Source organism: Gavialis gangeticus, unplaced genomic scaffold (genome assembly GCF_001723915.1).
Source record: "Gavialis gangeticus isolate Ggan-Ray unplaced genomic scaffold, GavGan_comp1, whole genome shotgun sequence".
Lineage (NCBI taxonomy): Eukaryota > Metazoa > Chordata > Crocodylia > Gavialidae > Gavialis > Gavialis gangeticus.
Window position 1 is genome coordinate 2,971,681 of NW_017728964.1, and position 14,343 is coordinate 2,986,023.

Consider the following 14,343-nt stretch of genomic DNA (forward strand, 5'->3'; position numbering starts at 1 on the left):
TTTACTCCCCACAAAATTTATTTAAAGTGTCAAAACAGGTTAACAAAATGATATGTAACTGCTTATTTTCTTTCATTAGTTTTAATTTTTTACATCAAAGTTGGCAGACATCTGTTTTTAATCCTACAAAATCAGCACACTTTTTTTCAAATTATTTGTCTTAGTTTTTAAAAGAATAAAAACCAAGCACTTGCTATGGTTATTTTGATAAACTACAGCTAGTTAAATGATAAGCTAATATTAATTAATTATCAGTTTAGTATTTTAGAAGACTGGCAAAGAATACTTTTGCAATAAAAAGGTAGGATTAAAAAGAGATTTAGAAACAAAACACCATCAGGACCATGAACAAACACAAACTTACAGGAATATTATGGTCCTTTCTTCCTTTATGGGAGGAAGCAACGTGAGCAAGGTACTGAATAACTTTCTTGGTATTTTCTGTCTTCCCAGCACCTGATTCACCTCTGCAAGAAAACATTCACAGCTTCAGTTTCAGCACACAAGAAGTCAGTCGTTTAAATGCATAGCCTAGGACAGGGACTCTCAGTTGGGGTGCTGTGGCATCCTGGAGTGACACAAGATCCTTTAAGGATACCATGGGTGACACACAGTATTATCAGTTAGGTGTGCAAACACTCGTACTTAATTCACAAGGTAAAGAGATTTCATATATGAATAGATAGCATCAAAAGCATTCTAAGCTGCTGTCGTCTTGTTTAAAAATATGTGTTTTCAGTCATATTTTTTCTGTACTGTAATAAATATTTTTTTGAAATGGAGTACCACTAAATTCAGAAAAAAAGTTATGGAGGGTTGCCTTGAGCTTAAGACCACTAGTACCACTGGCCTAGGGATTAAAAAGAGCCATACACTTACCTTGAGTATGCACTCACTCAAATTTATAATAAAAAAGTATTCACCGACTACAGCAGGACTGTAGAACTGGCAGCCCATGGGTGCAAGTGACCCTAGGCTTCTGGTCTGGATGCCACTCCCCTTATCACCCCAGCAGATACTACCCCTGGTCTCTGGACCTCCCTCTTCTGGCTTTTGCCCTTCTCTAGCTGAGGGAACCTGTGGCCGGGCGTCTTGAGGGGGCTGGGCGGGGGGGGGAAGCGGATGACATACCAAGGAACTCCATGCAGTACACCACACAGTACAGCATAGCACCCATTGCACAATTTGGCAAAAAGAGCCCACGTGGTGTGGTGTATGGAGTGCAGGCACACTGGGGTAGTACAGCAGGGGGGCACAGACACCCACAGTGCAGGAGTAGGCAATGCTTGCAGTGTAGCATGTGGCCCACAATACAGGCACTGCAGGGGTGTGTGGCCCAAACAACCTAAAGCTGAGGGCACTGCCACCCTCAGCCATCTAGAAGCTGGAAAGCCCTAGACTACAGGAACACCTTGGTCTTAACCTTCTCATGCCTCATAATGGCTCTTTACCTCATTTCTCAGAGCACCTTTTGCCTCCAATTGCAGCCTGAAACTGACAGGACCTGTGCCACGGACAGACATTTGTACCACTGCAAAAGTGGAGCAGACAGATGTTCGTGCCCCCTACAGCACAGAAAAATAGGGGTAGGACTACAAAAATGTTCCTGGATGAAAACAGTATCTTGTTTGGACAGCTATCTATATCTATCTGGTCCTGGGGAAATGACATCCCTTGTAGCTCTATGGTGTATTGTACAGATCTCTCTCTCGATCTCTCTCTCTCTCTCTCTCTCTCTCTCTCTCTGTACAATATATCACAGAGCTAAAAGTGGTGTAATTTCCCCGGTATCCTATGGTGCTGTGTTCTCCCCCATCCACCTCCAACAGAGAGCATGATGGACAGCAGGGAAGTTGTCAGTGATTTATGGGAGGGGAGGGTGGAATCTAAAACAAATCTAGGAATCTGAAACACAGCTCTCTCTGTTCAAGCTCCAGGCCAAATAGTGAAAAAGAAAGCCTATGCTGCCACTAGGAAAAAGTTTCGGAAATACAAAGAGTTTATTTGACAAGTTGGTCATTGTCTTGGCATGAAGTACTCTATAAAGCTGGATATGAAAAACTTTTTCTCTTTAACATAGAAGATACTGGATAATTGGGTTTGCCTGTTAGTAATAATGTAGCAGTCTCGTCAGTAAATAAGCAATCTAGAGACTCTTTAAAGATAGCAGGGATCCTTGAAAGTTAGTTCTTGATGTAAATTCTAACTGCCTACACTTAACCTATTTCACAGAGAAAGAAGTAATAATCTAAAAAGGTTGAGATGGTTCGTGATTTGCAGTCATGACATGCAAAATGCCAAAGGCAAGTGTGAAGACATCTGGGGTTTGTCCTTGGCGCACAAACTATCTCCCCATCCCTAAATTGGCATAGATCTATCACAAAAGAGCAGCACCACAGTCTAACCTGTTCCTAGAGGAACAGAAAGATTTATAAAAAGCAGAACATTTACACCCAGAAATCAATATTAGAATGTTTTTGCTGTCCACTTAGGTACAGTGAATCCTGCCTCTGTAGGAGGGATTGGCCTACATGAATCAAGATCCTTTCCACCTTTAGAATTCTGTTAAACTCGAGCAGAGTGACCAGTAGTCAGTGAGGGTTCTAGTTACTTAAAGTGATCTTTGTTGATGTTATTCAGTAAGTCCTAGCTAAATTAAGGCTGAAAAAAGTCAGTGTGGTGGATCTAGTAAGCTTTAAAAAACAAACAAACACAGTAATTACAGTCCAGAGGTCACTTTAAAAAAAAAAAAAGAAAAAAGATTCTACACAATTTCAGAATAGCCCACTAATAAAAAAAATGTTATAGAATCTGTTATGATGACATCTGTACCACTCATCCAGAACCAAAGGTAAAAAACACTTAAGTTTATGGATACACTCCCTTTGCCAGAAGTGTTGTATCAGATGGCATACATCTACAGAGAATGTCTTTGCACAATTTCTCTTTCAGTAGCAATGATCATAATTTATCAACTTTATTCTTCTCTCCCAAGAGCTTGCAAATATGCCAAATATTTCCTGTGGGATACAGACTGCACAACAAAAGAACTCCTTCCTAAAAAGGAATTAGGAATATTTAGAATATGAAATCTTTTTCATTTATAGGAATGAGGAGATCTGCATACTTTAGCTCTTTTTCCAGGAGTGCAAAACACACCAATTACAAAAATAATTGACAATCTGTAATACTCTCAATCTGCCCATAAAAAGTAAAACAGCATTTAAGACCTTTAACAGCATTTAGGAAACAGCATATAGCATTTAAGAGGTGAAAACTGCAGCCTGAAGCTAAGGATTAATTTCCTGAAATTAGATTATTTTAAGTACATCTCAATTAGTGTGCTGCAGGAATTGTAACTCTAAAAGCCTTGAGTGAAGTTATGTTTCTGCTAATGTCAGTGACAGCTTGACTACGGACTTCAAAAGTACCTATTGTGTTTAAATCTTAGTTGCACTAGTTGCATTAGAAACTGGACTCTTCACCTCCTATTTCCAACAACTTTATGAAATGAAACCTAAAGAACACAACTCTGATTATCAGCTCTAAATGACTGCTAGGTAATGTAATCATCTTGGATGATTTCATCTAACAATGGATCTTTGATCTCATCCATACGTTAAACTAAACTGGCATGCATACATAAATCAGTTGGGGGGGGGGCAGGCAGAAATATAACAAGTCAACTTATTCAAAATAATGGTGTCATCCTAGCAGGGACAATATTTAGATGTTGTTCTGACTACACAAAAATGATGCATAGAATTTACTTGGGTAAATGTCTTCAGGTTTAATAAACCTTATTTAACCCATTGTCTCGTATCAAAAAAAAGTTTGATGACCAGAAGTTACTTGGATTTCCTTTGCTCAAACTTGGTCAGTAAATGCTAGTTAGTAAAAACTGGTTATAATTACTTGATAACCCCAGTAACTGATTTCTCTGCTCAACTCAAGATGCCTAGTCTGATGCTTTAAGATACAAAATAGATCTAAAATACAGATTTTAATCATTAAAAAAAAGTCATTGTTTGTACAGTAGTATTACAAGACATTTCTTTTGAAAGATACATTTTTTGTTTTCATGATGGTAAGACCCATGTACTGAGTTTGTGGCAGAATAGTTATAAAGGAGATCCAAGAAAAGGACAAGCCAATTTGCCAGGCACTAGTATATACATAGCACATGTACATCCAATGCTAAAAAGATTATAGTCTAAATTAAGATGGGCAACTTCTTGCTAATGGTAGACTGCAGTTTGCAACCTGACTGGGGCCACTGGCCACTATTCCCCTCCAGCTATCTAGGCTCTGCAAGGAGGGCTGCTCTCTTATATCCTCCTCCAGATCCCCAATGAAGTCTCAGCCAAGAGAACCTACCATTGTCATGTATAGCGAGTCAATATTTGGAGTGGCTAGTTTGATTATGAGTGTCCTAGGGTAACCACCTTTTCCAAATTGGAAGGCGATGCACATGCCTGCCTCCTTCTCCCCCAGTTGTGGCATGGAGCAGAGCTGAACAGAGACCATGGGAGGTAAGGGGATGATGTGGGCTTGGGGTTCTGTTGCTGTCCCCCTGGAAGCTTGTCATTGTGTGCTTGTGCAGAAACACTGCATTAAAAGGTTTGGAAAGGAAATATGCAGATCTTTAAAAGAGGTGTTTATGATCATTACTTACTTTTTTTTTTTGGCAACAGGAGCACAGTTGGCTCATGTTCAGCTTCTGGTCCACTGTAACCTTCAGATTCTTCTCTGCAGTATTGCAGCCTAGCTACTCATTCCCCAGCCTGTATTTGTGCATGCAATTATTACAGACTGGGAAATGACTGGCTAGGCTGCAGTACTGCAGAGAAGGACCTGGGGATTGTAGTGGACCAGAAGTTGAATATGAATTAACAGGGTGCTCATGTTGCACAAAAAATGGTCAATAGCATGTTGGATTGTATTAACAGGAGCTGTCTTGCAAACCAGGAGAAATGATTCTTCCACTTTGTCACTGGTGAGACCCCACCTGGAATACTGTGTCCAATTTTGGGTCCCACACTTCAAGAAGGATGTGGACAGGTTGGAAACAGTCCAGCTGAGAATAACAAAAATTATTAGAGGCCTGGGAAGTATGACTTATGAAGGAAGTCTGAAAGAATTATGACTACTTAGTTTGGAAAAGAGAAGACTCAGGGAAGGGATCCAATAACAGTCTTCAAAGTTCCTGAAGGGTGATAGAGATAGAGTCTTCTCTGGCTGTAGGGAGCAGGACTAGGAGCAATGGCTTCAAGCTGCAGCAGGGGATACTGAAGCTGGAAGTTAGAGAGAACTTTTTGACTATAAGGGTGGTCAAGCATTGGAACAGGCTTTCTAGAGAAGCTGTGGAACCCTCCATCCTTGGAAATCTTCAAGAGCAGGTTAGACAGACCATTGGCTGGAATGGTTTCGTCAGGGATGATCCTGCCTTGAGAAGAGGGCTGGACTAGATGACCTTACGAAGTCCCTTCCATCCCTACTTTCTACAGTCCTATGATCTTCAGTTGTTCACATACATACATATTTAATATAATTATGATACATCATATAATTATATTTTGATAATGCATACCTATGTTTCAGGACTTGTTGGGTCAGAAGTTTCTGCCAACCCAGTATGGGGAATACTGGGGCTTTTAACAACAACAGAGTAGATAACGATTATGAAAAAATGCTATTAACTATTAGCTTCTGCTAAAACAAACAATGGTCTGAACTAGCAAGAGGCTGCCAAAGCCTGCTACACAAAAAACAACTAATTACCTACTAGGTTCAAAAGTTTGAGTATTCCGAGGAAGCCCTTTGGCTAAAAAGGAACAGTTTAACTATCCATCTACCTTTCCTGAAAAGGAAGGGGCATACCCAATTTGTACTGGTAAAGAAGAATTAAAAATCAGTTCTCTTATTTATATAACAGTTGCATACTAGCTGCATTTCATTTTCTTTAGATACCTCACATCTTTACATACCACTTGTCTGGAGAACATTAAGAAGCTGGATTCTAGCCAAAAGTTCTATAAAGAAATGTTTGGTATTTGAGGCTGCTGCTAGTTTAAAAAAGCAGCCTCCACTTCTTCCCTACCCTACATCACTCCTGCACAAAGTCAATTCAGATGAGCTATTCTTGTATAGCAACATACATCTGTAAAACAACTGTTTATCAAACCTAGTCTCCATTTTGAGGAAAATACCATAAGCTTGCAGTAATTCTCAAATTCAGAATAAGTTAGCAAAAAATCCATAACCACACATTCTCATACTTGGACATAAGCCTGGCAGCTAACAGCAACAAATCTAGGAAAATCCTGAATGTTTTTTTTTTTACAGAACCTTAGTGTATATCATGAGAAGAATTTCTGGATCTTGGGGTCACCAGCCTGAAAATGACTGGCAGTCCCCCTCATTTAACATTAATTGGCAGCAGGAAGGAAATTTTTATCATCTTCCTTCAACAATTGTACTACCAACCACCCAATCAGAAAGGTGAAAGTCATTATGAAATGCTAATAGAGAAGCTGCGAAAGTGGGACAGATAAAATAAGAAGAAATGTCAACTATTCTCACATAAGCTGTGTGAACAACTAATCATAGTGAAATGGAAAGATTAAATTTCTGAATGTAATAAATTACTGCTTAGTAGAATAATTCATCTTGGAATGTACTGGAGGAGAAGCAATTCTAAATCCAATCCTGTTTCAAGCCATACTGTAACAGTGACTATAAGAATTAATTAAATTCAACATCCTAGTGGGAGGGACTAAGCCAAAAATATCCACCATCCCAATATACAACTTCAGGAAGGCAATTTACACAAAAATGAGGACGTTAGAAAAAAATTTAAAAGGAGCAGTCAAAAATGTAAAAGGCCTGCAAGCAGTTTGGACATGTATAAATTACCATATTAGAAGCCCATGAAAAGTGTATACTGCAAACAGGAAAGGGTACATAGTGGTTCAATAACACCCCTGAATGGTTTAATAGCAGAGTTGAGGTTATCCAACGCAAAAAACCAAAGCTCATAAGCTGATAGGTTAAAGATAAAAGAAAAACAAGGCAAGTCAGAAAATGAATGAAGGAACATCTTGCAAAAGTTAGTAATAAAAAGTTAATAATAAAACCTTTTTAAAAAACACATTAGAAGCAGGAAGTCGGAAAAGTGAATCAGTAGGATCACTGGATGACCAAGGTGTGAAAGGTACACTCAGGGATAAGGCCATAGCAGAGAGCCTAAATTAATTCTTTGCATGTTTTTTTTTTTTTGTTTCTTTTTTTTTGCAGTAAAAAGTCCTTCTGAGAAGATAGATCTGAAGAGTTGGATCACACTAAAATGATAATAAAAAGTTTTAGAACAAATCAATAAAGTCAAATGTTGATAAGTCTCCAGGAGAGGATGGCATTCACCTGAGAGTCCTGAAGGAATTCAAGTGTAAAGTTACTGTACTGTTTGCAATAATATATGTAACCACTGTTACAAATAGTCTCTGTGCCAGGGGCTGGCAGCTTGCTAACATAACACCCATCTTCAAAAAGGGTAATCCTAGAACTATCCATGAGATGATCCTGGAACTAGACACTAGCGAGTATCACTTCTATACATGGCAAGTTGGTAGAATCTATAATAAAGAATAAAAATCAATAGTCACATAGACAAATATGATATGCTAGGGAAGAGTCAGCGTGGCTTTTATAAAGGGAAAACCTGCCTCAATCTGCTCAAGTTCTTTAAAGGTGTTAACAAGCATGTGGGTAACAGGGATGTAGCTGACACTATATAGTTGGGTTTTCACCAAATACTTAAAAACAAAATAAAACAAAACTGGAGTTACCACATGATTGGAGAGGAAGTTTTCCCATGAATTAAAAGCTGGTTAGAAGATACGAAACAAAGGGCAAGGCTAAATGGTCCCTTTTCAGGATGGAGAAAGATCAATAATAGAATCCCAAAGGATTGTGCTGGGCCTGGTTTTGTTCTACATTTTCATCATTGACCTGGAAATGCAAGTGCATAGAGAAAACTCCAGGTTTTCAGCTGTTACTAAATTATACCAAGTAGTCAAATCCCAAGCTGATAGAGACGAACTACAGAAAGATCTCACAAAGCTAAGTGAGCAAGAAAGTTGGCTGTGTTAATCTCAAGTTAGGCAGAAGGTAGGGCAAGGTGGCACCTTATAGACCAACTTGTTCAGAGAGGCATAAGCAAGGTTCCATAACAAGGCTTCATGCCTTGATGAGAATAGGAGTTAGGTAGTTTGTTACTAGAGATGTCATTTGAGGTTGGAGAGTGCCTATAAGCCAAGACAGGCTTGAGTCATCATTTTCCAGGGGAGGTTGGAAGTCATAAAATGTGCCCGAAGTGTTCAAGTTGAGGGCTTTAAGTGACAAGAGAGACTGTTGTCCTTGTCATAGGGTTGGTATGTCAGAGCAGGGTCTGAGTTTGGCTCTGTTGATCCAAGTCAATATGGTTTGAGGATGTATTGCAAGTGTAGGAATCCCTGTTCCAGATCTGCAAGATCTGCATCCCTGTCAGTGGGATCTGAGCAGATACAACTCTAACAGAGCCTGGCTATAGACAGTGGATCTCAGGGTGTTGCTACAATGAAATCTGGTGGCATGGAGGTGACTACATCTATAGTGACTGCAATTAGTCTACATTAGGGGTTGACAACATTTTCCAGCATGGTAGCCAGAATGACATAGTTTAGGTTTTAGCAGGGTAGGCATTAGTGTCTAGCCATCTTTGCCACTTCTCCCTGCACTATGCTACAGCTGGGTGTCAGAGACAATCATCCCTCTGATGGAGCACTAGGTGCCCACAGGCCAGATGCAAAGGCTCTGCAGGCCATAGGTTGCCAACCCTTGATCTACACTAAAATTTCCTCAAATATCTTCTCTGATCAGATGCCAACAGATTAATATCCTATCCAAGGGCTGGAGGGTGTGGCTGAATACACTGGTTGCTGACACTGTCATGGATTGTAAGAGTTGTTGTTGGAGTATGTAAGTTTGGAAAATTTTGCCTCCATCTTCTTTAAGGAGTAGAGGTGTTTGCAATAGGCTTCATGGCTGGATGCAGAGTTCTCTTGGTAAACGACTGTTATGTCTGGGTGGTTCTGTATGCTGTTTGTTAGTTCCGCAAGTGTGGCACCGATTTCTTTCTATTTACTGTACAGAATAGTAATAAGGTGGCTCCTCAGCTTCCCAGACAGTGAAGCACAGCTTGTCACAATAGGCTGTGTATTACATTGAATTGAGTGGATTGGTCACCTGGAATCCCTTAGGTATGATAGATCCATTAACAGCTATTAAACAGAACAGTCACTATTTTCTGGCATCCTTAAGCCAATGATAGTGGATGCCAGAGACGGTGCAACAGAGAATGGATTATGCTAGACAGGCTCTGTTCATATATTCTACCTCTAACGCACCTGCTAATGCCACTGTCAGAGGCAGGATTACTGTGCTAGATGGAGCACCAATATGGCACTTTTTATGCTCTTATTCACAGTCACTAGGACATATGTTGAGAGAGACTGTCTTTAACAGCAGCAATAGGGAATATGGCACTCTCTGCCCCTGGGTCTGTGTTAAGCCAATGATTGTCCCAGCTCAGCCAGAAGTATGTTGCTTACTGAAGGCAATCAAGTAGCATGATGCATATTCAGGACCAGTGTTAGAGAGGTTTTCCTCCCCATTGCTGTACACTATTTCTAATCACTGGCCCTCAGCTACCATATGGTACTGTACATCTCCTGAGACTTTACATGGAATATCTTTTTGCAAAAGCACTGACCTCCATCAGGAATCGCTATTTGGTTTGGACCAGCCCTCGTTTGTCCCACACTTCAATACCGAGAGTAGCAATGTCTGATTTGATAGCTGGTCCAGTCAGGTCTCTGTCAGTTGGACAGAGCTGAGGATTTTTTTTCCTAGTGGGAATCTGATATCCATCTCTTCAAGGTCTAAAGAATCTTTCATTAGACTGCACCCAGACAAAAAAAGAGCTTACAGGTTTTTACAAAAAAGAGGAATATTAAATATGTACTCAGGATATGGGACAATCGTAAAATACAAGTGGCACTTGCTGACATCTTTGGATGAATTCATCAATTATAGGACATTTATAGCTTGAGGCTCAAAAATTTCAAGAGGAATACTGCAATTCTAATTGCCAGTATTCAGTCCAGATGGGTTGAAGACATTTATGCTGCTGAATGGAAATTTCAAGAAGTCAGATGAATTCCAGAAATTTTTGAAGAGTTGAGAATTTTAAAGTCAGAGCTCAGTAACAGAAAGTCAGACTTTAACCAAGTTTCATCTTGCTTAGCAGACAGTACGAGGGAATTGATGGAGCATCGCATTCATTCTTTATGATCTTTGTATGCAAGTATGAGGGAACACAGAGGGTCTGCACTGCCACAATAGATGCCACTATCAAAAAAAAATCTAATCTTCATGTGAATGCGTAGAGAATTCCATAATGGCACCCTCAAAAAAATGAAAGCATTTTTTATTTTAGTGTTTCAGACCAAAACATTTTGGTTAAAGTTGACATTTCCCTCCTGCCCTTAACCACCTTCAAATTTTGATTCTGCAGAAATTAAAACTGATCAGGGCTCTCAGCCTCAGGGTTGCATTGGAGCCCAACTCTGCTGGACTGCAGAGGCTGGGAGCAGCAGTCAGCTAACTGCCTGGTTATTGCTGGTGCAGATCCTGGGCTCCCCCTGCACTAGCACTGTTGGTGCAATTGGGATCTAATCCCTAACCCTGCAATTGTGCCTCTTGCCATGCACGTGTAGCATGGTAGGAGGCACGATTGCTGGGATCATGCATCCGATCCCATTGAGCCTTTAAATGAACATCTGTCAGGGACCTTGGTTACAGCTTTACACTAAGAGTTCATGTTCAACTAGCTAGCCCAGAGGCGTGCAATTATTTTGGGCGGAGGGCCACTTACTGAGTTTTGGCAAGCCATTGAGGGCCACATTACAGGCAGCCAGGGGCAGACAAATATTAATTTTTCTAAATTTTTTAGGGGCCCCACGGGCCGGATAGAATGGCCCAATGGGCCGCGTCCGGCCCGCAGGCCACATTTTGCCCACCCCTGAGCTAGCCACTATGAGCTCAGAAGACCCCTACATTATAGAAACCAGCATAACTTGCATGTGTGACCTACATATGCCATTAGACCTAGCTATATTCTCTTGCGCTCTCACCCCCCCAGCTGAATCCACATTACCAAACAACGTAAGCCGACCTGCATAACAAGCCTGCCCATCATTATGCCAGCTTATTTCATCTGCAAATTTTACTAGTAGTGATTTAAAGTACTGAACATACCTCTGGCCCAGATTTCACTACATTTCACATATTTTTAAAATTCACTTAATATGGGTTACACTGAATTTATATAGTGCTGTCCTTGGAAGGCTCCCATTGACCTATAGTGGCAGCCATTGACTTGCCTATTTTCTGTTGGAAGCAAGACCCTAAAAGCTTCAGACACTGGCAACATAGGAAAGTGTTTGTCACTTTGATGACAGAGGCCCCTGAAGTCATGCTCCCTAGGTAAAGTAGGGCTTTATCTCCCCCTTCCCCTTCCCAAAGAACAGATAGTCAAGCACAATTGAATCCTCACTCAAAAATGTGGTTGAGGGCAACAATAGGTATTCTATCAACAGTAAGTATACTGTAATGATGTCCTACACTGGGAAAAGACATCTTTACTGAACTTATCAGAAATTATTTTATACACTGGAAAATATTATACATTATGCTTTCAGTTGGATAAACTGGGATCCTGACAAGCATTTGGTGCCTGAGGGCAAGCTAAAAAGACGAATTGTCTGCAATAGGCCATGTGTCCTTTCATGTTGCCTATAAACAAATTAAATGAGAATTACACTGAGGCAGAAAGTGACAACCCTTGGGAGAAGAAGAATCTGAAATGAGGCAAGTCAGCTGCCCAAACCTCAAACTATTCACACCATTCACAGTTATTCCCTGCCAGTCATAGTACAAAAGATCCCTTAGCTTGCTAACTCATTCAGGTATGGGAGGCTAGAAAGAAAATTTGCCTTAAACTACTGAAACAAGAAAAAGAGATGTGGCAGTAGGTAACCAGACAGTGGACATGTCTACATGTGCGCCGGACTGCACTGTTGTTACTGTGCGGTCATTTAGTACTTAAGCAAGTAGTAAATGACTGCACATTAACCAGTGTTACTGTGCAGTTCTGATGCTGCACAGGTTTTTTCTCCACACTACTGTGCAATGGCAACAAGCTACTGTGCAGTACCATTGGCATCACATTTTGTGCCCGCTGATGCTACGTCATTGTAACTTATCACTATAGTGATGTAGTGTCTTGTTTAGATGCAGCATTTCTTCAGAAACTCATTTGCTTTATGGGGTTTCAACATCAATTATTATTCCAAAAAAAGCCAGTTCCCTTTTGACTGTACTTCACAAAAAAATACAGTATTTTATATTTTAGTTCAAGGATTGAGGTCTTTTGACATTTAACCCTCTTGGTAAATGCCAAGATTGAATAACTGCAGAATAGTCAGTTACCTGTGTGGCAGTGGGCCACTACTTTGAATAGTTACAGTACTGTTATTACAGATATACACATAACTGATTGGTTGAACTTGCACTTTTTAAAAATGCATTTTTAAAAGTTAGGCTTAGCTGCTAAGGTATACACAAAGAGAGTAACCTGACTGGGCAAAAGCAGACAAGTTCCTTGTGCAACTGTTGGAATACAATAAAAATGGCCAACTTCAGAATTACACTTATTTACTTACGTGCAAAGAATTGATTGGTCCTCACGGTCTGCAAAATAAGAATGAATAAGAGTTATAACATTTGTTATCAGATTCTTATAATTACAAGCTAGAGTTGCATTAACAGGACTTTTGATTTGAAAGAATCACATTTCTACAAAGTATTTTTAAAGAGACCTGAATTTTAAAACTATCAACTTTTCTTTTCCCTGATTTTAATAAGGGTCTTTGTTTTTCAGCAAAAAGGAGAACGCACAGAGGAAAATGAAAGCATTTTACCTTTATTGAAACTGAAAACTTTGCAAGTGTAATTTTTAACTGAGTTCACAGTTTTCAAATAGAAGAGGCTGCACCACACAAAAAAAAAAAATTAACAGAACTGAACTCTGCAATTCGAGGCTGCTCAGCACCTGCTACTGTGCTCAAAACCTGTAAAAGCCTTGTTGCCTTTTATTAACACTGTGCAATATTCTGTACAAGATGCTTCCAAACTACAGCATCTTTACATATTGTAACTAGGGGTACACCAATAAAGATTTTTTTAGCTGATCCCAATGGCCGATTATTAACCAGCCATATCCACCAATACTGATCCAATATACATATGACAGCTTGGAGAGTAATGTCAGGCTGGTAAGCTGCAGGGGTGGGGGTGGAGAAACTGAGGCTCCCACAATGAGGAAGGGAGTGGGGCTGGAGACAGCTGTGGGCAGCTTGTCTGGGGGGCATATGCCCCATGGTTGTGTGGGGTGAGGGCAGGCTGCCCACTGTGGATTTGGGGCTGGGGGCTACAAGGAATTCTGGGGTGCCTGTAGCCCACCCCAAAGCCCCCACTCTCAGCACAGCCCCTACCCACCCCGAGCACAGCTCCAGCACTGTCCTCCGCCAGGAAGAGGCCAGTCTAGCCCCTGGCCCAAAGCCTACCCTTGCTCCATGCACAAATCCAAGGGGCACATGCTCTCCCATGCCTCCCGCAGGGGTGGGCGCAGTGGCAGAGAGCTGCCCCACCCCACCACGAGCGGCCCATGGCTCTACCCTGTGCCCCACACTGCCTGGGCAGCACCTGCCTCAGCCCCACTCCCTCCCTCACTGTATGGGCCTAGATCTGCCTCCCTCCCCTCCCCCACAGACTTACTAGCCAGTCGTTGATCTCTAAGCTGCCAGGCTGCAATCCTGGCTGTGTACATGCATGAGGTATTTAATATTGGTGACATTATTGGCTACGCTGGCCAAAAAAAGCTGATTGCCAAAAATGTTAAATTTTCCTTTTATCGGTGCCAATCCAATATGGACCAGTATATTGGTGTACCTCCAATTTTAACAGTTCTTAAATTAGGACCATGTATCAAAATATTTGCTTCATATATGTGAAAGCTTTCTCTGGCATTTCAGTTAAAGGATCCTCAAGGGCCAGCCCTTTCAGTGACTTCAGCATCTCATTAAAATAAAACTGCACCTGGCAGAATCACCTCTCTGATTTTTAGTCACATAACTAATCTAATCATCACTGAATAACTGGTGCAGAAGTCTGCAAAGCCCCAAA

At 40.8% G+C, this 14,343-nt stretch overlaps 1 protein-coding gene across 7 annotated transcripts in view; it reads right to left on the minus strand.

The window, feature by feature from the left end:
* Positions 1-14,343, minus strand: part of MYH10 (myosin heavy chain 10) — a 148,946-nt gene that overhangs the window by 87,062 nt on the left and 47,541 nt on the right. For all 7 annotated transcript variants that reach the window (XM_019502017.1, XM_019502010.1, XM_019501971.1 and 4 more), the window contains 2 exons: positions 12,822-12,849; positions 365-467 (listed from right to left, as the gene is read on the minus strand). In XM_019502017.1, the coding sequence (XP_019357562.1) occupies positions 365-467; positions 12,822-12,849 (131 nt within the window). The remainder of the gene's footprint in view (positions 1-364; positions 468-12,821; positions 12,850-14,343) is intronic.